This window comes from Sander lucioperca, chromosome 3 (genome assembly GCF_008315115.2).
Source record: "Sander lucioperca isolate FBNREF2018 chromosome 3, SLUC_FBN_1.2, whole genome shotgun sequence".
Lineage (NCBI taxonomy): Eukaryota > Metazoa > Chordata > Actinopteri > Perciformes > Percidae > Sander > Sander lucioperca.
Genome location: NC_050175.1, coordinates 21,211,828 through 21,236,358, shown reverse-complemented (window position 1 = coordinate 21,236,358; position 24,531 = coordinate 21,211,828). Strand labels below are relative to the sequence as shown.

The 24,531-nt window shown below is 41.2% G+C and overlaps 1 protein-coding gene across 4 annotated transcripts in view; it reads right to left on the bottom strand.

Annotated features, from left to right (window-relative positions):
* The window catches only part of rasa3 (RAS p21 protein activator 3), a 58,449-nt gene that overhangs the window by 28,898 nt on the left and 5,020 nt on the right, over positions 1-24,531 (bottom strand). For 2 of the 4 annotated variants that reach the window (XM_031276559.2, XM_031276560.2), the window contains exons 1-2: positions 18,375-18,642; positions 1,701-1,818 (exon numbers count right to left, since the gene is read on the bottom strand). In XM_031276559.2, the coding sequence (XP_031132419.1) occupies positions 1,701-1,818; positions 18,375-18,429 (173 nt within the window). In that variant the 5' untranslated portion in view covers positions 18,430-18,642. Of the gene's footprint in view, positions 1-1,700; positions 1,819-18,374; positions 18,643-24,531 lie in introns of those variants that run through there. The other 2 variants (XM_031276561.2, XM_035999467.1) reach the window with 2 other exon arrangements.

Below are 24,531 nucleotides of genomic sequence, written 5' to 3'. Positions count from 1 at the left end.
GGGCGGTGCTAAGCGCCGGACGGAGCCACGGTGGCGCTGCAAAATAGCCTCGGGAAGGAACTTGTTTTGGTGGAACGTGTACGTTCAAAAGTTGTTTTAGTCGTGCAACAGAAAACTCAGATTGGACAGATAGTCTAGCTAGCTGTCTGGATTTACCCTGCAGAGATCTGAGGAGCAGTTAACCATAGTCCTCATAAATGACCCGGGTTTAAAATTCCAACACAAAGAAAGCGTAAGGTGACAGACATCCGGCTGAAAAGAGTGGCATCTGGCGGAATTTCCGGTGGCACCGGAGCAATCCCAGAAGTGGAACGTCGTGGATATAGACTAATGCCGCATTAACAACACAATGATAATAATAATAATAATAATAATAATAATAATAATAATAATAATAATAATAATAATAATACATTTTATTTATATCGCGCTTTACATGGTACTCAAAGACACTTTACAGTAAAACTAGCGCATATAGCACATTAAAAACAGATAAGCAATAAAACCAGCACATAAAACAAGCATATTAAAAGCAATTAAAAACAATAAAACCAGTAACTATCAGGTGAGAAATGTAAGACTATTGTATGTGGAAAGCTAATCTGAAGAGGTGTGTTTTGAATATGTTCAGGTCAGTACAGTCACGGATGTGTATGGGTAGGGAGTTCCAGAGGGAGGGGGCTGCAATGGTGAAAGCTCTGTCACCAGGTACGGTGCTTGGTCCTGAGTGGTGGGGAGAGGAGGTTTGTGTCAGAGGAGCGGAGGTTACGGGGGGGATTGTGGCGGTGGAGCAGGTCTGTGAGGTAGGAAGGAGCCTGGTTATGAAGGGCTTTGTGGGTGAGGAGGACTTTAAACTCCTCCTCCTTAAAACTTTAAACTCCTCCTCACCCACAAGAAAATGATGATTGAGTCTATGGCCTACTGATTAAAGCCCTTGCATTTGCAGTATTACGAGCTGGGTTTCTGTGGCGACATTCCTGAGAAAATCACAAGCGACGAACAGTTAGTGTTTTCCATCACCCAGCAGTGGTGAGTCTGCCGGAGAGGGTAGGCAGAGCTAATGCAACAGACTCGCTCTTCAACTTGTGTCTTAAGCAGCGTACTGTTCAGATCTCTGGGAAGTTAGATCCAAAAACGCACCTGCAGTTACCGCTTATCACCATAGAACAAAACAGAGATCTTTGAGACTGTGACTTTAAATACATGTAATTTAATTTTGTAGAATCTGTGTGCAGGAAGGATTCCACTAGTGACACAGTCCATCATCCAAGCATTTTCTCTTAAGATTGGCTTGAAATACTGTATAAGATATTTCCACTATACAGAATTCTGCAGTGTTTGTAATAACACACCTTGATTGTGGCCAAAAAATGTAAAAAATGTAAATAGAGAGACCAAGCTAGTAGAGAGAAAATGTTTCATCGAAATACTAAAGTTCAATAGCACCAATTCTGTCAACATAATAGTTGTGAACTATCACATTAGCTCTAACCAAGTGAATTAAAGCTTAAATCTTCCAATTCATAAAGGCAGGGAGTTACCGTATGTGAAAAAATGTGTTTACATTTTTATGAAGTCTCAGCCTTGAGTTTAGACCGCTGAGAATGTGGTTATAATTTGACTTTCATGATTGCACCTTTCTGTATATACAGACTGAAAGGATGACAAACACTAAATGGGTGGAGGGCCCCTCAACATACCAAAGGGACTTCTCAATGATCTTGGTCCGGAAGACCTCTTCTTGGTCCAGGTTGACTGTGCAATAGCAGTCCCTCATCCTGTTTGGCCCCGGGTACGGAGGGATGTTTTTTGCTTCTCCTGCACAAAGAAAGGGGAGTGTGAGCATTTTTTTTATTTAGGAACGCTGTTGTAAGCAATAGCAATGTGTTTAATCAAGCACACTGCTGTAAGTTAGTGATGACAGATAAATCGTATTTTATCGCCATCGCGATATGAACATGTGCAATAAACACATCGCAAAAGGGTGCCAAAAACACAATGAATAAGAAAACTCATTTTATTTAGGGATGGGTACCAAATCCCAGTATTAAAAGCAGCCTCTCCCTTGCTCTGTGTCGGGGCTGAGCTCCAAGCTGTCTGTATAAAGTCTAACTGTTTATCCTAGTTTGCCATGTATCTTCAAATTTAGCAAAATCTTGTAAACTTAGCTGCTGGCTGAGACAAACCAGCTCCTTCTTCCCTCTACCAGCGGTACCTGCACATGGCTAATTGTTCAGTACATCAATGACGTCATCGGACCTTGGCGGTGAACCTGATTAACCTCAGCAAAGGGAGGAGGACAGGATGAATGACTGATCCTGACTCAAGTTGATGACAAATAAATCTCTTCTTTAGCTCATTCTTTTCTAAATTTTGATGTCAGGAATATTATTTATTTTATTGACAAGCTAGATAGTTTCCAGTGCGATAATAATGAGTTTATATAGTAACTTTGCTGTTGTAAACATTACTGTTGCTGCTCTACAAACAACATTTAGCCTAGTTATATTTAAAATATTGTATTCTAATCAGGTTCTGACTTCGAAGACAACCAGGCTGACATAGGAAATGTATAGCTAATATGCACACTTCAATATTTGTTTATTTATCACAAGTCAAATCGTCATCGCAATAATGATCATTTTCACACATTGCAGATTTTCCTCATATGGGCCTACAGTAAGTTATAACTTATTTAACACTGAAAGCATGCAAAGTTTAAAAAGAAATAGTATTATTTAAGTTCACACCTGTTTTAGCTTTGAATAATTTGAATAATCTGACCGCACGTATAATGATCAGGGTGACTACTCTTATACCGGACACACAAATATTAAGCCTTGCTCTCACAAACAGACACATTTAATAACAAATAACATGTGTTTGTTGTGTGTGTGTGTGTGTGTGTGTGTGTGTGTGTGTGTGTGTGTGTGTGTGTGTGTGTTAATGAAAGAATCTGCGTGGGACATTTCCTGAATCGCACTGAAGCTTAAACTGTTAATCAAACATGTGTGACAGATAGAACACCCTTTCACAAGAATGTGGTCCAACCACCCACAGAGACACGCCACACATGCGCGCGCGCGCGCGCACACACACACACACACACACACACACACACACACACACACACACACACACACAGGTGGTGCTCCAGTCCCTCAGGAGCAATACATTCTCCTTTATAAAGCCATGGATCCATGTTGGTCAGTACTCTGTTCACTTCACCCTTAGGACCCACGGGACTCTGAGGCTATAGTTACACATGTATGAGTGAAACATTGTCATTGTTTGCTCCAATAACGCTCCATTATCTGCATGGGAGTCTGATGCTGCCTTTAAACCGACATCTGGGAGTTATTTCGGTCCTTTCGGACCAACTTCTTCACAATGACAGCATGAGTGTGTGGTTGGGTGCTGCAAACTGATCCTTAAAATGTTGATCATCTACAACAGTGGATCCCAACATTTTATTGTGAACCTGCAAAATCAAACAATGTCTACTGTCTAAATTGTTTAATGTGAAGAATGTTGAAAGGCCTTAAAATATAAAGTGTCTAGTATTTCACAAGAAAAAAAAACATTATAACAAAGCTTAATTTAAAACAACAATGTCATCTTGTGACTGCTTGTATTTATCTTGGGACACAACCCCCACTTTGGGAACTGCTGATGTAGCTTTTTTTTTTTGCTCCTTTAGGGGTGTTAACGCCTAAAAATAAACCAATCAAACAGCATTTCTACAGTCTGTTCAAAGAGAACACTTTCTGTTGCTGCACTAGAAAACTGTTTAAATATACTATGCAGTATAAATCTTGAGCTACTTTATGGCAGAGCACACAATGCTGTTGTACACAATGCAGTGTTTTCGACCCTGGAGGGGAAGAAGGGGAGAGAGAGAGTTGGCATTTGACACTAGATAACAGACTGTTAAACAGCAAAACAGATAGCTACCTTCAGATTAAATAAGTCATTTTTCCTCATATGCACATGAATGCAGCAGCCCAATTAGACATTTTGCTCAATTTCTCAACTCCAACAAAAAGTAAAAAGGTTATTTTTTCCAATAAATAATGAATGGGAAACACTACACTGCCATCCATCCAGCTCTGACACCTCATGTTTATAATTTCACAAGAATCGAATCTCATCACAGAACCATTTTAAAACATGATAAGGAAGAGTTGGTGTTGCAACAGTATGAATAGGAGGAGGAGGAGGAGGAGGGAAAAGGAGGTGAGTAATCACATGTGTCATGAAACACTCACTAACTACTCACACTCACATGCAATTACACTTTTTGGATAAAACCACTGATTTATTTAAACGCCGGTAGGCTTGTTCTACAGCCATGAGACCAATCAGTTAAGCAAAAGTCCTGCAAATGTCACTATTTAAAGGATACGTCATCCTTTTAAAGGATTTTTTGACCATAAGTAAAATATGCCGGGCATATTTAAATTTTAAGTAAGATTTAAATTTTACAAAGACTTTTTTAGCAACAACGGCACATTGTGTAGAAGTGCTAAAAAAGTCTTTAAATTTAAATCTGCAATCAGAGTGACAAATGGTCAGTTACGAAAGAGAGCCTATTTGGTACATCTCAACCTTTGGTCCATAATACTACTCAAAGGAGAAATATAAAACCATGCTGAGACAAACAGAGGTGATTAAGTGTCTCACTGTGGGGTTTGTAACTTAACACAGTGTTATGACTGCGTCTCTGGGGGCTGATTCATACTGTATGTGGTTCATTACACCACAATGCAAAATAACAACATTCATTCACAAATTACAAAGACACCTGAGCTGTAAAACAGGACACACGCTCCATTGCTTCGATTTGTTGTTGCAGAACCCGACTCTGTCTGTGTTTATGTGTGAGAGCAGCGCGATGACGCAAGTCTCTCTTATCTCTGTCTTTATCCCTTTACTTCCCACTGTTATTCCATCTCCCTCCTGTGTTGTCTTCTCCTCCGATTCTCTCTAGTTTATTCTCCCACATTTTATTTTATCTCCCTCCTGTAATTCATTCATTCATCTCTCCTGCTCCTGAATTCCCTCCAATCTCTGTTTTCCTGCTCTCATTCATGACCTGCGAGGTCCCTTGACTGGATTGCACCATCCAAGTCATCCTAGCTTTCTCAGCTCTTTGTGTGTGTGTGTGTGTGTGTGTGTGTGTGTGTGTGTGTGTGTGTGTGTGTGTGTGTGTGTGTGTTTAATGACTCAACTCACAGCGTAAAAAAAAAGAATTACTAAGCGAGGTGATTGACCGATTTTATCTAACCACAGATATATTGATATCAGCGTATACGCTGACAGATACAGTAACAAAAACACGTGCATACATGGGATTAAAACTGTATGGTAATTTCAAATTGTAATCCCATAAATCCCATTTTTCAGTAACTACTCGTTACTGAAAAAAACTTCTATTTTGTATAGGCTTCGCCCTCTAAGAGCTGTCGCTATAGAGCTGGTAAGTCCCGCCCCTTCCGCTAATCGCCCTGGACCTCAAAGTGGAAAAACCGTCAATGCAAGTGAATGGGAGAAAATAATTATTTTCTGTACCCGTTTGAATTTTGCCATGAATGTGAACATATGTTGTGTGTGAATTTTTTATATAATTTTTCGTGTAAAGAATGCTTCAATTTAGCGGGTAGAATTTTGATACGGTTAGACTTTGTGTGAGAGCACTTTGTGGACTACAGCTCTTCGCTGCTTTCGACGCGTTTTATATACGTCACCACCACTAGCACATGGATCCCGCTAAACATGGCTGTGTCTTTGGTGCACTTCACCGCATTCTTTCAGGGAGAGGACAAACTAATTGAGCGTGGTGAAAACCACTTCAGGTCTGGGCATGTGGAGGGGTTTAAGTTCGCAAGTGGGGAGATGGTCAGCGTTGTCCACGCCAGTCGAAGAGAAAAGCGTTATAATGTTTCGGTGAGTCTAATAGCTAACTAGCACGTTAGCAAAATGCTAGTAGCAGTTACTGTAGCAAAAGCAAAGCTTGTTTGAATGGTGACATTTGGGTACAAAACACACAGGCATCTCGATCTGTCTTCATAGATTATCGCACCGTGATTTATGGAGGGAAAATGCGTTATGGGGTGACGTCACATATGCGACATGTAGTCTTTCTAGTTTTGTCTTTTCCACAACGGCTAGCCGAAGAATCATGCAATATACTGTCAAACTCGTTACATGAAAAATTATATAAAAAATTCACAGACAACATATGTTCACATTCATGGCACAATTCAAACGGGACCAGAAAATAATTATTTTCTCCCATTCACTTGCATTGACGGTTTTTCAACTTTGAGGTCCAGCGGGGTTTTACGGAAGGGGCGGGACTTACCAGCTCTATAGGGTTTATCCCTTTCGCGCATGCGCAGTTGTGAAGACATTCTTTCCCGCCTTTGCGTCCAACACGGGCCTCAACTACGTCTGCAGATACTGTATATGAGCGGACCCGTCTCCCAGTTTTTCTTCAGCGCTAGCAGAATGAAGACTTCTACCTCCAGCGGTGTTCGCCTCTGCCCCGGCTGCCAGACCGGCTACATCCTGCCGGAGGATCTCCACCCCTGCTGCGAGTCCCGCCTTGGCTCCGCCAAGGCGGTGCTTTCCTCTCCGGCCTCCTGCCCGCTTTGCATCCGCCTGCCTTCTAAAGAGCTACGGACACCGCTCTGGCACTTCGGTGAAGGGGATGGCAGCTGGGCAGACCGGCAACATGACACCCTGGACCCGCCGGGAGAGGACTCCTTCGACGGGCTCAAGTCTAATGACTCGATTCCCCCGGAGGATGTTTTCCCTCTTCCCCCCTGGGGAGAATGGACCTCGAGACGGGGATCAACGCCCTCCCTCTGCGGCTCTCGCCTCGGCAATCTTCCCCTCTGCCACAGGCGGCTCCACTCTCCACCGCCAAAGCTCTCTTCTTGGACCTGCCGGACATCATCAAGAAAGCGGCGGACGTGAGAGGCATAGCGATGCCGGCTGAACTCCCAGCCCCTGCTCGCGGCCTCCTGAGTGGAGATGTTTATACACAGCAGCCGCCGTCCAAACGAGCACCGCTGTGGCCGCGCTTCTCGGAGCTTCGGCCATTTGTGGAGGAGGCGTTTTCCCAGCCCGGGAAACTGAAGGCTCCGGTTTCCCGCTATGCGCCTTTTACCCAGGTTCACGGCGACACGGAGGCGGGTTTTCCTTCGGTCATACCTCTAGAGCAGAGCCTGGCGTCCACCCTGCCCACACCGCCGTCCCCCCGAGACCAAGTATGTGCGCAGGTTACTGACCGCTCGCACCAGTGTGCAGCCCAGGGCCTCGCGGCACAGAATAATATCGCCTTGCTAGCTTCTGCTGTCTCCGCCATGGCCGCCACTCCGGGGGCGCTTCCCCCGAAGCTAGCCACGGAGATTGGCAAGGCTATGACCGCCATCCTCACTCTGGAAATTACATCCCACTTCAGATGTTATGGGAACAGGTTCGGGAGAGCGACAGTGGATCTGTTCGCCTCACGAGAGAACACACAGTGCGCACTGTGGTTCTCCTTGAACACGTGAGACGATCAACCCCTCGGGGTAGACGCCTTCTGTCACCACCCCTGGCCCAGAGCCCCCCTATACGCTTTCCCCCCGGTCCCTCTGATCCCTCGCCTCTTGGAACGCATCTAGGAGGAGAGCCTGTCAGTCATTCTGGTGGCACCTTCCTGGTTCCCGACTCTGATTCAGCTACTGGCGGGGCCCGCTTGGCAACTTGTTAACTTATCTCCAAACATTAGTGGATAATGATTTGGCTCCGTCTACAGTCAAAGCCTACGCGGCGGCCATTTCATCCTGCCAGGAAGGCTATGGAGAGAGGTCGGTTTTTGCGCACCCACTGGTGAAACGTTTTTTGAAGGGGGTCAGACAATAGATGCCCGCTGTACGCTCTCTCACACCCCAATGGGACCTAACCTTGGTGCTTCGAGCTCTGGGGAAACCCCCTTTCGAGCCTTTGGCACAAGCCTCTCTTAATGGCTTAAAATGGCTGTAAGATTTGATAGGTTGTAGGGATGGGTTTGGGAGAGGGAGGGGTTTTATTTTGTGTGGAGTGTTCTAAATAAATATCAAAATGTGCGATTTAAATAGGATAAATAGGTTTGGAATTATTTTTACAACTGAAATGAATTTGTTGTTATTACAGACGTAAAGTACCGGAAAAAAGGTACCGTTAGGTACCGGAACTGAATTTCAGGTACCAGTAAAAATAAAGTAAAAGTAAAAATGTGAACGGTACCCAACCCTACTCACCCAAGTCATATCTCTACGTGCTGTACCGGCTTCCCCAGCAGGCTGAGCGAGGCTCCCTCCTTCCCCTTGCTAGGGCCACATCGCTACCTAGTGACGGCTAGACGAAAAAAAGGGGACATGCTGAATCTCACATGAGCTGCAGCCGAGCCGCGACTGATTGAACTGCGCTTATAGTTAGATTAAGTTATGGAAAGAAAATACAGGGAACCAAGCAATCGGCCCTTTCTGAACATGCACGCGCTCCAAACGGGCGCTGCACTAGTTAGGCTAAAAGATGCAAAACCACCAGTAATGTCCCATAAGCAGCATCAGCCCAGTCATTACCACAGTTACAGATGCAGAGTGACATTTTGCTGCTTCCTGTTAAGGGGAGAACTGAGAAGCTGGACAGTTGTCTTTCTGGATGAGTTGATAAGCAGCAGAGTTTGTCGGATTGAGGGAAGTTTACTACAATAGTAAGAGTGGAGTATACGAGTTTTGCATATGTGTGTGTTTGTTTTTTTAGATCAATTTAGTATTTTCCATATGCAAATAAACAGGCAAAAGGGCAACATATTTGTTTAGATGACGTGTGTGTTTATGTTTAATGAAGAGTGAGTCTGTTACAAGAAAAAAGGATAAGCCTCTCAAATAACCTGCCGTTCAACACATTAGATTAAAGACTTTATTTTACAACCAGAGTGTGTAATCCTCTGTCTCAGTACAGTGGCACTCATAAGTTTATGAACCCATGCTAAAGTTGACTAAAAAGAGGAATAAAAAAATCATCTTTTGGAAATTGATCTTAATGCCTTAATTAAAAAAATGAGGAAAAATCCAACCTTTAAGGACACCAATTATGTTTGTGAATGAATAATGTATCGTAAATAAATAAATGTTCTTCCGTAAAATACAGGGGGCATAAGTAAGTACACCCCTATGTTTAATTCCCATAGAGGCAGGCAGATTTTTATTTTTAAAGGCCAGTTATTTCATGGATCCAGGATACTATGCATCCTGATAAAGTTCCCTTGGCCTTTGGAATTAAAATAGCCCCACATCATCACATACCCTTCACCATACCTAGAGATTGGCATGGTTTTATTTCAGTTAGCCTAATAGCTGGTTTGATTTTCATTGAGACGATTTTATGGAAAGTACCCCATGCCAATCTCTAGGTATGGTGAAGGCTATGTGATGATGTCGATCTTTCTCTATTACTTTCTTTTCATGCTGCACTATGTGTTGCGGTTTTCTCCTTATCGTCTGAACCCCCTTTTTTGCTGTTCATCAATGTACGGCCTGTGTCGCGTCATTCTTTCGTTTTCCGTTTCAAAATTAGCTTTAACCTAATTTCACTTTCCTCTATTTCTGGTTGCTTCCCCTTTTTTTTTTTCTTCATCTCGCTGATTTACTTTCTCCAGAGGGGGTGTGTTTTCTCTCCTCAAGATTCAAAATGAGCAGAAAATAAATAAAAAAAACAACTACAGCAGCTTTCTCTTTTCATCAACCATCACTGTAGCTGTCCTTGGAGAATATCTTGCCCTAGTATCTGAGCAAAAACACAGTGCAAAGACACACTCTTGGCACTTGTGTGAGTGCTGTGGTGGTGTGCACGCAAAACATGGGGGCGTTGAGCAGCGCTGCAGAGAAATAATGATGACAGGAACACCCAAAAGAGGGCGAGAGTGAATGGGAGGCCATTGACACATTAAAAAAAGGCTGACTCCCCGCCTCATTTCTGCAGAGGAAAATGAAGAAAAGGAGGCTCAGACGGAAGAAATCAGGAAGCACAAGTGATTGAAGCAACGTAATGGACGCAGTTAATGTGTAGCTTTGTTCCTGTTCCTCCTCTGTTGACTAGCTTCAGTCGGCAACACTCATGTGTACAGTTACAGACGCGGTGCTCCACTCGTTATTCTAATCTTCTCTGACATGAACACATTCAGGGATACACAGGCGTGGATGCTTTCAGTGGCTCTGTGCTTGACTAGCAAGCCTGGGAAATAGGCTTTAAGGAAGGGAAGAAGTGAGGGGGGTTGTTAGTGAGAAAAATACAAGCAGTGTACTCAACCAAGGGTGAGAGAGGAGGAAGACTGGAGAGAGAGAGAGAGAGAGAAAGAGAGAGAAAGTGAGAAAGAGAGAGAGAAAGAGAGCGAGAGAGAGAGAAAGAGAAGTCAGTCAGTCAGTCAGATAGAAAACTGGAAAACGGTTAGCTGTGGAGAAAGCTACAACAGGAAATGAGATGAGGAGAAAGGAATTTACACTGGATCCAAGATGTAGTTTAAAGCAGTGAACAACCCAGTTACCCCTATGTGTGTGTGTGTGTGTGTGTGTGTGTGCGTGTGTGTGTAAGAGAGAGAGAGAGACACACACCGTGAGAATGGAAAGAAGGACTGAAACTTGTAAGAGGACAATTTATTATCCCACAGTCAATACTCAGTTCCTTTGATGGTCCTAAGTAGAGACTCAAAACAAGAACCGAAACAAAACTGCAAGTCTTTCGTGTCCTTCTGAAAATGACAAAACATAAAAACACTACACACACGCACGCAAACAACCGTGTAGACTGGAAATTATCTTTTCTCACGCTGTCTCTTTACCTTAATGTAGATAATAGACAAAAAACACCAAAATGATTAGTACTAAAATATGAAAATGCAAGTGTTTTTGTGAATTAAGTGCCATAATCCAAGGTGAGCACCCGTCAAGAGGTCCAATTTGGAGAATACACATGACACCACTGAAATGAAAATAAGCAACACTATCCGTGACCGACAGGCAGCCACTTTGAACCCACTCTTGCTCATCTTGAAACCCACTATCAATGAAAACCTGTTAACCTCTAAAAGCCTGGTTTCACCCATTAAATGTCCACTCCACCTGTATCTTTTCATTATCAAACCCTTACCTGCTTGAAGGTTTTAAAAGGTACTGCCCTCTTTGGTCAGCTTGCATGTCAGTTACAGAAACGTCAGATAGTGACGACGTTTCACAACTGCAGCAAACCACCAGTGCAGCATGATCTACTTCTCCACAAATATGACAATCACAATTTTACCAAAAGCGGCTTAAAAAAGCCGTTTCAGAGCTCTGAGGAGGGCAACAGTGGGATATGGTTGGTAATAAATAAAACTACAAATTTTGTATAGCCTACATGGGCTGAATGTTTGATACAAAAGACAAGTTTAGGTGGAGTATAACTATAAGTAACTTAAAGGTCAGATAAAAACGATCCCGGCCTGTTTGACAACATGACATATATCACAGTTTACAATGAATCTGCTTGTTTTATATTTAATTGAAGCTAAATTCACATCTCTGATACTGAGCCACTAATCCAAGCCCAAGACACAATATTTTTTACACCACAACATTAAATAGTACTGATTATGTATGCATCATTTAGAAACATTTCTCCTGAATTTAGCCCGATATAGTTAACGTCTTTAGAAAATGTGGCATCTTGACTACAATTTATAATGTTTTCTGGGTTTGAACAAATCTGGTTAGCACAAAATATATTTGTAACACTGGTGAGTCAGTACCTTAACTGTCAGTGTCAATACTTATTTTGCTCTTATTTAACAGCTGGTTTGGTTTATAAGCTGGTCACAGCAGCAGACCTACCTACTGCTGACTGTACCAACCTACACTTTTACATGCAATGCTGCTTGTCACAAATTGTCCGCCAGCTGTGCTGAGGTTGAGGAGGAACAGCGTGGAAAAAAAGGGAGTTTACAGTTAAAGACTGGCTGTGCCGCACACCACAGTCTCTGTGATAAACCAGTGTTCAGTTACTGATCAAACTCCCTCTCCATTTAGTGTGTCCTAGAGCTAATGTTCAGACAGAGTTGTTTCGTCTCAATGAATAACTTAAGTAAAACAAACACACAAACATGCACACTAAAGGGCACATGCAGGAAAGAAAATTAGATGCTTACATGTTAGAAATTAGGGTCAGAAACCTGGTTTATTCATTCAGGATGTGAGTGTAATCAGATCATTGTGGTGCCATGGTGAAGTTAGAAGTACAAGTAGCTGATTTCACAGCTTTATGTTTTTTTCTTTTTAAACTTCTAGAAAAAACTATTAAACATGTCAAATGAGGACAACTCTCCCCTACATACACTCACAAACAGGCTTGGCACACACAATAATGAGAAGATATGATATATTTTGCAAGCACAGGAAAGGGAGAGTAGGTTGGGTGCAAGTCCCTGTATGTGGCAAGCCAGAGGAGAGTAACACTGTTGCAGAACCTGATTTAATCAGCGTGTGTTGAACTTTCTGTTGAAGCAATTTTGCTTTTTCACAACACATAAACGATATGGTAACTTGCTTCTGAAAACATTTGGAGTTTCTTTCCCTACTGTTCAGCACGGTGAACGTTTTCGTGCTCATGTCATTGTCAGCAGGTAGAGGTCATACCAGGGAGGGATCAAGTCTAGCTATACCACAGGGCATGTGAAGGACATCATAAAGGAGCGGCACTCTATTTACCCCTGCTGACCCTGCATGCTGGGCCTACGGCTGTACTTGCCCGCTATTCCTGGTACTGTGTTGTCGTGGAGGGCACATTACCAAGTGCAGGGAGAGCTGCTGTACCCAACCCGGATTATTCCACCAGCCTAAAGCTGCCTGGACCGAAACACGGCCTGCGTCTAAACAGTCAACACACATGTTTACAGCAAACAAATTCCCAAAGAGCTGGCCTTCCAGAAAAAAATGGAGAACCTGTCACATAAATACACACTCCATGTCTCCTCTGGACAGGAGGGAGTTTGGGAACCTCTGTTTGCCAGCTGTCAAGGGAAGGGGGGCGTGGGGGGAGGGGGGGGGGGGGGCTGGTCACTGCAATGTTTTCCCTCCCAGGCTCAGGCCGCATTCACACAGCCTGGTGGTCGGCCGTCCGACGCTGCGGTGGCCAATCATGTAGCCGGAGATCAGACTTGTCAGTGTGTTTTGAGCTGTGGTTTGAGGCGATGTGAGTTACGTACAGTAAACAGGAAACATCACTGCCTTTATCACTGCCACAAGAAAGTTTTAAAACACTATGAGGGTAAAAAACGAAACACAAGCGCTGAACTGGAGTTTGCGTAATACCTGAATGCTTCCTGCAACAAGAAAGCACACATTATGTCCTAGTTGTCTCTTTTCTTTCTTTCTCTCCAGTGAAATAAAGCTGCTTTTAAGTGCGGTCGGAAACGTCGACATCTATAAACGATCTGACGGAAAACAGTAATTGTGAAATATAAAGTCTATGTGTGCTACGTTGGGGGGATAAATAACACAACAAGACATCACACAATTGGGCCGTTTGTTAAGTGGCACTCCCACCATCGCACAATCCTGCGGAAAATCGCTGGATCACTGTTTCTGGTCTGAGCGTAGCTTCACCCAGCCTCAGTCATCCAGCCTAAGCTGCCTGAATTCAGCCACCCACTCCTATTTCCTCAACCTCCAACACTTTACCTCCTCTAATATGTAATCTAGTGTTTCTTCTAAAGTGGTCCACTCCCACTATTGTCACGACATCCGAAATTACACTTGTACTGTTCCGAATCAGAATCAGAATACTTTGTTGATCCCTCAGGGAAATGATTTAGTTGCAGTTGCTCACAGTCAAATTCAAGGTAAAATAACAGTAAGAAAAGTCAATAAGTGTATAAAGTAACAAAAGTAACATAGCTACAGTAAGAAATAAATAAAAACGTTAAGTAGAAGTAAGTGAGATTAGAATACGTGTAAGAGTTGGTTAAAAAGATTGTTTCAAATGGATTGTTACAACACTGTAAAGCCTCAGCAGTGCAGGTTGAGTAACTTACGATGAGAACTAATGCCATGTTCAGTGGAGATCTACTCTCAGGCCAATCCAATAACTTACATCCTCTGCCACATCACCTGGCACCAGGCGCACACTGAACTCTGGAAGGATCTAAACCTTTAAATTGGGGATTGAACAGCAAAGCCAAATCTAATTCATTCAATATTTCATTTCATTGTTCCACAGATGTACCATTGCTCACTGATCTACCAGCAGTGGGGTTTAAGATGTCTAAGTAATTCATTTTTTGTATTCATTTAAAGAAACCAATATATGGTTTGATGTGTTTTCCAGTGTTCCGAGTTTGCTAAACTGTGTTTCTAGAGGTGACAGAGAAGTCGAATGCACGCATGTTGCTGTTAATTAGTGCAAAGTCCTGACTCCAGCTGTGCCACTGAGAAGCCCCCTGTCTCTCTGAGCGCTGACAGAGACACAGTCGCTGACAGATGAAGCACAGCCTGCTCCTGTATGTGAGACACCACCTCTGTCCCTCGCTCTGTGTCTCCCTACATCTGCTTTGCATTAGCTTGTTGCCATGCAGGAAAAAACACAATTCTTTTGTAGTCTATTCCAGCTAATCAGGAAGTGAATTGGGGGTAGTGTCCTGTTTCCTGTGTTCGCCAGACACAACGGACTCGGGCCCAGTAGCCCCGTTCGGTTTCCGAATCCAGTGTGTTCATCCAGGAAACTGAGGAGAGTCATCACCTGGTGGAGCTTAACAATTATAAATCCTCTCTCTCTCGCTCTCTCTCTCTCTCTCTCTCTCTCTCTCTCTCTCTCTCTCTCCTACAGATATTTGGCAGATTTTCAGCTCTGAGTCATCAGCCAGCCTCAGTCTCATTCCAAAGGACAAGACTTTGATGAAAACAATGTAATGCAAGGGTTATAGACATTACAGGGAGCAGAGTGCCGTAGGGATCGGACTGACAGCGAGTATGACTGCTGCTAGTAACGGTGTAAACTCTACTGTTGTCACTGTATGACAATACAGAAGAACTAGAACTGAGGAAACGCAACGGTACAGGCTTAGAAGTGAAAACAACATAAATGTGCTTCATCAGTAAACTGTAAATAACAAGTCATGACATCATAATCTGTCTTTGAATTTGGTGACCCACATACGCGAAAAACATCACACGCAGCACGCTGTGTGCGAAAAAGGTCACAAGCAGCACCCTGTCTGCAGCGGGCTACCGGCGACTATTTGGAGATGAATATCTCTGCTGTGTATTTCACCATGTGTGTTTCTGAGCACGGATGCTAGATATACAAATGTTACAATCAAACTCTTCTTCACTTCCCTGGAGTCAACAAGCATGAGCGGATAGCCTACAGGAACACCGCTGCAACTCAAACTGTTTGTCATACTAACTTATAACATTAATAACTTTACCTCCGCTAAATAAATCCATGCTTTAAAGCAAAATTATGTAACTATTTGACCTTATAACAGGGACGTTCAGGGTTACAAAGGCATTCACGTAATAAAGTTAACAAGCCAAGTTAGCCCTCTGAGCTAATGTGTGCTAATTTCTGTAGTCAAGCGTAATAAAACAAAAACACGGAGGCTCCGTAACTCCCATATTGACAACAGCAGCGCATAACGTTAGCCTCACTTCTTCCAATTTTAATATATATATATATATATATATATATATATATACTTCTACTCTCCTTTATTTGACAGCTGTAAATTACTTGTTACTACTAGGGGTGGGGGGAAAAGATCGATTCACGCATGTATCGTGATTTTTTTTGTGATGATTTTTTAAATGTATTCTTTTCCCTAGAATCAACATTTTTATGATTTTTTTTCAACCAATAATTCACCTAAATACTGTATAAGGTATAAGGTAAAAGGTATCACCAACAGCGACTACATCATATCTGTTTCCAGCCAAACAGGCCGAAAGCAGAAAATGCAGAAAATACATGTTCTGTACTTCTTTACAGATGAAATAAATGTCTGTCTGACTGACATGTGATGTGCATTCTTTTAAGAAAACAATTAGTTTTTAGAAATGTCTCATGATATACTGTCTCTAGAAGTGTATTATTCAACGTTTGTTTTTGTTAAAGAAGGAAAAGAAAATCGCAATATTCACTACTATCGAATCGCAATACATTTAGAATCGCAATAAATGAAAATCGCAATACAAATCGAATCGGCACCCATGTATCGTGAAAGAATCGAATCGGGACAAAAGCATAGCAATTTATAGTAATATAAAACAAAGAGCTGAAAGAGATTATTAGTAATAATTCAGTAATATACAGTATATAACTCACGGGGATCATTTTTCTGTACTTTGACATTTTTAATACTTTATGTAGGCTACATTTTGGTCATCTGGACTTTTACTTAAGTATTTTACAAAGTGGTATTGCTACTATTAGTTAAGTAAAGGATGCGAGTACTTCCTCCACCACTGCACTTTGCTGCCGTGATAAGTAAGCAGGCTTGTTTCTAGGAAAGACGTTTGTGACAGACAGAGGTCCTCCACTCATTCAGTTTTTCATTCACAGGATCTCAATGTTGCTGGCTGACTGAACATTCATTCAGAAAGTGCAGCAATCTGACAAGGCCTTTGTGATTTAACAACTCTCCCTGAAGCTGCAGGTCTGAGCAGTCTATCATCTCACTGAGGCTGGACTACTTGATAAACTTGATTAGGGTGGTTCTCCCTCCAGCTGTTTCCAGCCAATTTAACAGCAGGTAAGGAGCTTAATAACACAGCCTAACTTGTACATCAGCTCAACTTTTAAAAAATAAAAATAAGGGCCACCAGATTGTTTTTGTCCATGAGTTTGTTGTGATTTTTTCTTTCTCTGCTCATTCCTCCTGTCACATGTTTGGAGTAAAAAAACAAGCGGACAGCACAACCAGGATGAATGGCCCGCCAGATGTCGGTGAAAACTACAGCAGACGCTTCCAAATGTCCCATGTTGACCCAAGATAACAGTTTAGAGCAGACAGAGGAAAAGAGTGTTGCTTTGAATGTTTTGATATTAAAACGGAAAAAAAAAAATATTAACATGTTATCAAACAGGTCAGACTGCAGCATCTTAGACTTCTTCCCCTAACAAAATAAACATTATAACCTTTACTATAATTACAGCTGAAACAATTGGTCGAACCATGGATTAGTCGATTGATAGAACACTCAATTTATCATTGAAATACTTTCCATGCAAAAATGGCCGCAATTTCTCTTATTCCAGCGTCTCAATTAGAAAGATATGCAGCTTTTGTTGGTTTTATATCACTATACATTTGACATATTTGGCTTTTCAACTATTGGTTAAACAAAACAGACTACTTGAAGACACAAAATAAATTGACAATAGAGAAAATAATTTTCAGATTAATCTGAAAATTAGTTGTAACCTTAACTTCAATACTGCAAGTACGTAACTTAAAAGTAAGCTTACAGGTGACTTGATTTTTCACTCCTGTTTTAATATTACTAGTATTATTATTATTATTATTATTATTATTATTATTATTATTATTAGGCCTATTATTATTATTATTATTTAGTACATGAGATGTATGTGGTTAGGTAGTTGGAATTGTGTTATTACTACAGTTTAACTAAAGAAATCTCTGAATTGCATGAAAACACTGTCCTGTCCACTAAACCCTCCATTGCAAACTGTACTCAGTCTCCTCATGGCTCCATTCACAAGATATGCATGCACCACAGGCCTCCTACAAACCAGTGGTAGGCTACTCACTGAAGACCAGCTAGATATCTAAAAATAGAAATCTGGGCTAACAATCAATAGCTAGACAGTGAAGCCTAAAGTTGTTTGGAGGAGGGAGGCCAGAGAGATAAGAGGGGGTGCAATAACATGAATGGGTGGCTCCAGCTAAGGTGTAATAAAGGATTTATTTGATGTTTAGTGTGCAGAAAAAGCATCTGGATATGTGCAGCTGTGGAGCCTTTATGTCGCACAGCCTGCTAAATATCACCCAGCAGTTCCAGTTCAAGTCTCCATATGTGAACCTCAAACCCACCTGATTTGGATTGTTATGCCAGCTGCTAAATTCCCAAAGGCTTTGAATCTCTCGATTCCCACCCCTTTAAAATGTTTACAATTTGCAGTTTTTTCAGCGCTGAGAGAAAAGAAAGTGTGATTTGAATTGCAATAACATCAGGAACAAGATAGATATGTCCCCCCACCAGTCTCCAGCCCTCACTGCCCGCTTGGCCCGTTAACATGGAGCCATCCATTGAGGCGCTCAGACTGGGGGTAGGGATTTTTCGTCTTACCTATTTTTATTTTAACGCTCTGGAAAACCCGGAGACCTTCTTCTTCTACCGCCATGCTTTCCCCGTGGCTCTTTCCCTTATGAAAACTAGATTAAGACAGTCCTCCACGGTGGTCGGTTCTGGCCTCTCCAGCGCTAGCGATAATCCAGGGGTTTTGCACATCTATGCACTCCGGACAGCGATTATACTCTGGTCCCGATCGCTGCTTCTGCTGCTGGCTGGTTGAGAACAAGCGGGCAGATTCAGCTTCAGTCCCGCAGCGGCAGCAGCGCCAGAGGAGGTGTGGCTCCATACAAACACCGCCCACACATATATATGTGTATGGAGGGTGATCTGTGCCACAAACACAAGGAGGAAAGGAAGTGGTGTCATTAACGAAACTAAAGACAGCCCAAGTGCCGCCCACTAGGGGCGACCTGACTAGCTCACTCCATGTAGGCTGAGTCCTTGGCAGCGGCCCGGGTTCGAATCCGACCCGCGGCCCTTTGCTGCATCGTCCCTCCTCTCTCTCCCCTTTCCTGTCTTTAAGCTATCCTGTTGATTAAAAGGCCATAAAAAGCACAAAAATAAAAACAAAGATTTTTTAAAAATTGCTGCCCAGTCTCACAAACATAAAAGGCTCGTTGAGATGAGCCAGGCCTGCGCAGAATCGATTACCGGTGATTGCTGTCCAATGCATCCCGGTTAGATTTGTGTCTGACTTGATCCCGACTTGCTCTGACGTCATGCACACGTAGGCAACAATAACCTCAAAAGATCAAGGCAGCCGCAGTTTTTAGAGGCAGACAGCGCAGTTGCTTATCACTGACTGCACCGACCCAGGCGGACCCAGGGCATGATGGAAAACGCCTGGCTCTCAGCTGATCTAACAGCTGATTGGTTCAGAATCAACTCAACATGATGACGTTTTATATAAACTTTTTTATTGTTTTTTAATTGGAGGGATTTTATTTGCTATATGTCTAATTTAAAGGCTAATTCTGTACAGAACATATGTTGTGTGGCTGATAGTGATAGTGACGTTTAAAAGTCAGAGCGACCAAATCCCTTCAGATTACAGATCATCTACAGTCTGTTGTATATTTACATCAGCAACAGATCGCATGTAGAGCATTTTAACAGCTACTCTGTCTTAATAAAACAACTGGAGACTGTGTACAAGCTGATATATGGGGCTGGCAAGGCACAGTTCATCTCGAAGTTTGAGATGAGTGAGCTTATTAATAAAATAAATAAATACAAATGAATAATGCGGCAACTTACCAACAAGTTAACCATTATTTAGATATATGGCAGAAATGCATGTTATTAAGATAAGATATAACTTTATTTATCCCAAACAAAATTGCAAGTTGCAGTACAGTAGGGAAATATACAAATATATAGAGTGAAAATATAAAATATAACATGTCAAATATCAATAAGGTGCAAATCCAAAAATATACACAGTGCTAAAAATATAAACTGGTTAACGGTAATGTGCAAATCTGATATTGCACACAAATTGACAATGAAAATTCCCTTCATAAAAATGCTCTAAAATATATTATAGATTTCTGTGTTGTGGCCATATCCCTGGAAACCACTGAGGTCTTAAGTCCTGTCTCGCAACATATTTTAACAGCCCGGTGTCCTTGCACACTTGCTGTATGACAGTGAGCACGTTCAGGCATGTCACAGAAAAAACACACAATTAAAAGCCACAATGGCCCCAGCCACAAGTCCAGAGGGTGAACATATGGATTCAACCTCTTTATTTTGCAGCCTGGTCTCACAGAATTCCGTGAAATGATCACGAACTGTTACCACCGCATTACGTGGTGGTGGCACGGAATGTGTGCAAATTCCATGTGGCCACCACGGAAAACAATGCTAATGTAAAGTCAATGAGAAGATGATGTAGCATTAGGAGTGACTATGGTAGTGAGTAGTATGAAAGCCCGAAAATCCACGTAAGGAGGTTGGTTGGGGTGGTGGATGGGTCAAACACAGGACTTTCACCCAGGAGACCGGGGATCGTGTCCCGTGTTTCTATATTTGTTCATGCTGGCCACTTATGTATATCAATCATTGTTGAGGTGACAAAATGCCTTTTCTTTTCTTTCTCTTCAGTTTTTTCATATGACCGACACTACTGGGTAAATGAGAATAACAGCTAATTTCTCAAAACAGTGTTCAGGACAGGATGCCATGTCTAGTGCCGAATGGCCACAGTGTGTATAGTTACGAGACGTGTTGGTTTTGTGATTAAAAGTAAATCTCCTCACTTAATAGCAAGAGCAATATGAAAACAAGCAACTTTATTTTGTGACATTCGCAGCAGCTACCAAACACATCAAACTGCCATGTCTCTATGTTGTCATGTTGAAATATTTGACACAAAAAAAGCAGCAATAGTGTTGTGGATGACACTGCTCCTTCTCTTCATGCTCCTCTTTGGCATTAATCGCCCCTCATACATGGCTTCAACGTTACTGCTGGTCTTTGGCATTAATCACCCTTCATAATCTTTACAACTAGACTCTGAATTGACAAGAACTAGCTCGTTCTCTTATAGAGTGTTTTTATCAACATACAATATTCCAGTGTCAAAAGAACTTGCAATAGTATTTGATGCCATTCCATCAGGCACAATAATGATTTTTAGAAATCCAGGCAGACCTCCATCTACTTTTGCCTCCCTCCTCAATCCAGCCAGTCACCAGTTGGAAAAATTAGTTTCTCTCAACATCCTCAAAATAATAATAAGAACATACATGCCTTGTTTTAGAAAGAAATTGTATCTTTTCCACATGTTATGTCATATTGGAACCAATTTGTAAATGACATTGACTGGAAAAAACGTCTGAATGATTCCTCACAAATACCTGATTGTGAACTAGGTGAAGGAAGTGTTGTTTAGAATAATTAACAGATATTAATCTGTCTCTGCTAATCACTATATGGTTACATTTAAAAGAGAAATAAATACAAATTGTTATTTCTGTGAAGGCTACCCAGAAACAGTTTTGCACCTCTTTTGGCATTGTTCACATACCAAAACATTCTGGCAAAACTTCAGCCAATTTACCATTGACCATATCTATAAAGATATTGTTTTAATGAGGGAGAAGGTGGTATTTTGTTTTTAAAAAGTCAAAGAAAAGAAGTACTTTATAATAAATTTGTTAATTCTAATGGCAACAATTACACATTCATAAATGTAAATTCAGCAATATAAAAACATACTTTATACTTTTCCTCCATGAGTTTGAACATTTCATTTCGAAATCCCATAACAAAAAGGCTTTAAAAACATTTAACATATGGACCTCTCATAATATCCTAATGTAATATAGGCTACCCCTGGCAATGTTGTTTTTCTTATTTGTGTCCTTTGTATACCTGTATACTGTTCTGTATACCGCTGTATGATTCTCTGCATAATTTTCACTTTTCTGGGTAATAAAGAATTAGCTCATAATGTTGAATGATAATAAAAATATACAGAATACTTGCAGCTGCTGGCCAAGCTAGGGGACCATACTCATATACAGCAGCAATTTATTTGTACCTTTCCTCTCTGAGAATTAGCAATGCATCTTCTGTGACTGTTCAGTGTTACTCCCCCTTTATAATGGGCCTCACATGCAGCAGCTCCCCAGATTACACTGTTATTTATGTGGAGCCTGTAAAGCTCAGATCATGGGAACAGCAATAGATAATTTATATTGCTGTTCCCATGATCTGAGCTTTACAGGCTGCAAACAACTAGGGATTATATTAGCCTTACTACCATTTTGACTACTTTATGGACACCGCAAAACTCAGGACACGGTGTATGATAATATGGTCTAAGAAGTGCAGCACAATGACATTAGCTTTGTGCCTTTTAAACCTAAACTGAGTTGACCACTATGTATCATGCAGCAAAATGTTAATTTTGGTTGAGTCTGGGGAATTTTTTATGTTTTCTATGGCCTTACCGTAACAGCAAAGTGAGACAAGAAGCACAAAAAATAAAGTCCCTCACCACTTAAACTCAAACATTAACCTGCCATTATTGAGTGTTTATTGGTATATGTTACGTTTCAAACAACCTATACCAATAATGATTTGTTCTGTTTAAGAGGGTGCCTCAAGTGTGCAAATCTCCACTAACTCAAGGGAGCTATCATCCTCAAAAGCAGGTGTTTGAGAGCTAGATCATCTACATTTTGTGGTCAGTACATAGGCACCTCTTGAATGGTCAAATAAAGGATAAGGAGATTGGAACTGTGTCTCTCAGAGATATAATTAAAATATAGATATAATTTGAAATGCTATTAAATGTATCTAAATTGCCACCAAACTCATCTTCTGGTGACAGACAGACAGAAATGATATTGCCAAAAGAGAAATGTTCTTAAAGGCAGTCACAAAACAAGACAGCAATAACCTGAGAATAATGAATTTGTCGCTGTTTTCCTGTTGACATTGATCTTGGGTCAAATTTAACAGATGGAAGAATGGACAAGGTGCTGGCCTGCTCAGTGGAAGGGATGATGTCTGGACACAGTTTACCATCCATTCAGGTGAAAGACACAGGGTCATCATCAGTCCACACGCCCAGCCTATTGGACCACGCCTCTGAGATCACCATGAACACATTCCTCAAAATAGCCTGACTCTGGTCTGGGGCACTCTACGAGCCCAGCTGGCCGAGCCCAACCCAGCAGAGATGTGGGACTAAAAGAACAGTCGGACAGCCTCTTTACCAGAAACAACAGTTAACTGCAGTGCTTCTGCTGCCAGCTAAAGTGTTGGGATTAGCTGTGACTCCTTTAGAACAGCTCTAAATCTAATTAAGATATATATCTCATTGCTACCGTCAGCATGTTAGACCCTCCTCAAGGGGAGAAATGCTCTCCACACTGCAACAACCCTGCCATTCACTAAAGCTAACTGAATGCAGTAGTTGAAAATAATCAAGAAAATTTACTCAAGTACATTTATATTTGATGCTACATAATACTTATACTTCAGTCATTTTAGAGGGAAATATTGTACTTTTTACTCCACTACATTATTTGACAGCTTCAGTTTCTAGTTACTTTTTCTAGATTTGGATCACCAATGGTGGAAAGTAACTAACAACACTTACTTTAAGTATTGTAGTTAAGTACAATTTTGAGGATGTACTTTTTTCCCCAATCTTTTTTGGCTTGTGACCACTTAATAAAAAGCATTGTCCAGTTGGGGCCTCGTGTGACACATTTCAGATGTCTATGAGTTATTAGCAGTTACACCAAAGAGACATCCCCATACACTACTCTCACGTGGTTTCATTTATTCAAGGTCTAAAGAGGTAAAACTATCCAATATTTCACAGTAAACAAAACAGTAAAGATTAGAGAGAGATGTCCAAAAAATTAACACAGATTTGTGTAGCAGAACTGAATTTTTTTCTTTCTTTTCTCTCCCATTAACCATCTCACAAACTCTTATCTTGTGACCCTTTGAAAGGGGCCTGATACATCAATGGGCCTGATCCCTAGATTGGGAGCCACTGGACTAATACATAACTGTATATAAGATACTTGACCAGCTACAAAAGTAAAATGCTGCTTACACATTGATGCATCAAATAATGTCATATATAGTATAACACTCACAAGGGCCATTTTCCTGCAGAACGCGTAGTTTGACTTTTGAAAGCATGCTTGTTACATGCTTGTATTGATTCTTCACATTGTTGCATTGGTACTTTTACTTAAGTTAAGAAACTGAATACAAACATTATTAACAAATACGTTATGATGCATTATTATAGAGTAAACTACCCAACTGTATATATATATATAATATATATATATATATATATATATATATATATATATATATATATATATATATATATATTATATATATACATATATATATATGTATATATATATACTGTATGTAAAAATAGTTGAAATTAGCCCCGCCTGTAGCAGCTGCAACAATAATGATGCTTACTACACATTGATGCATCAATAATTACAGTATAATCCCATAATATTATACATATTGGAATCTGTCATGGCCAATTTTGCATAATGAGCGCTTTTACTTTTGGTAATTTATTTTGTATACATAGATTTTTCAATGAATTTGACTTGTATTTAACTTTTACTTGAGTATCTCAGTACTTTTT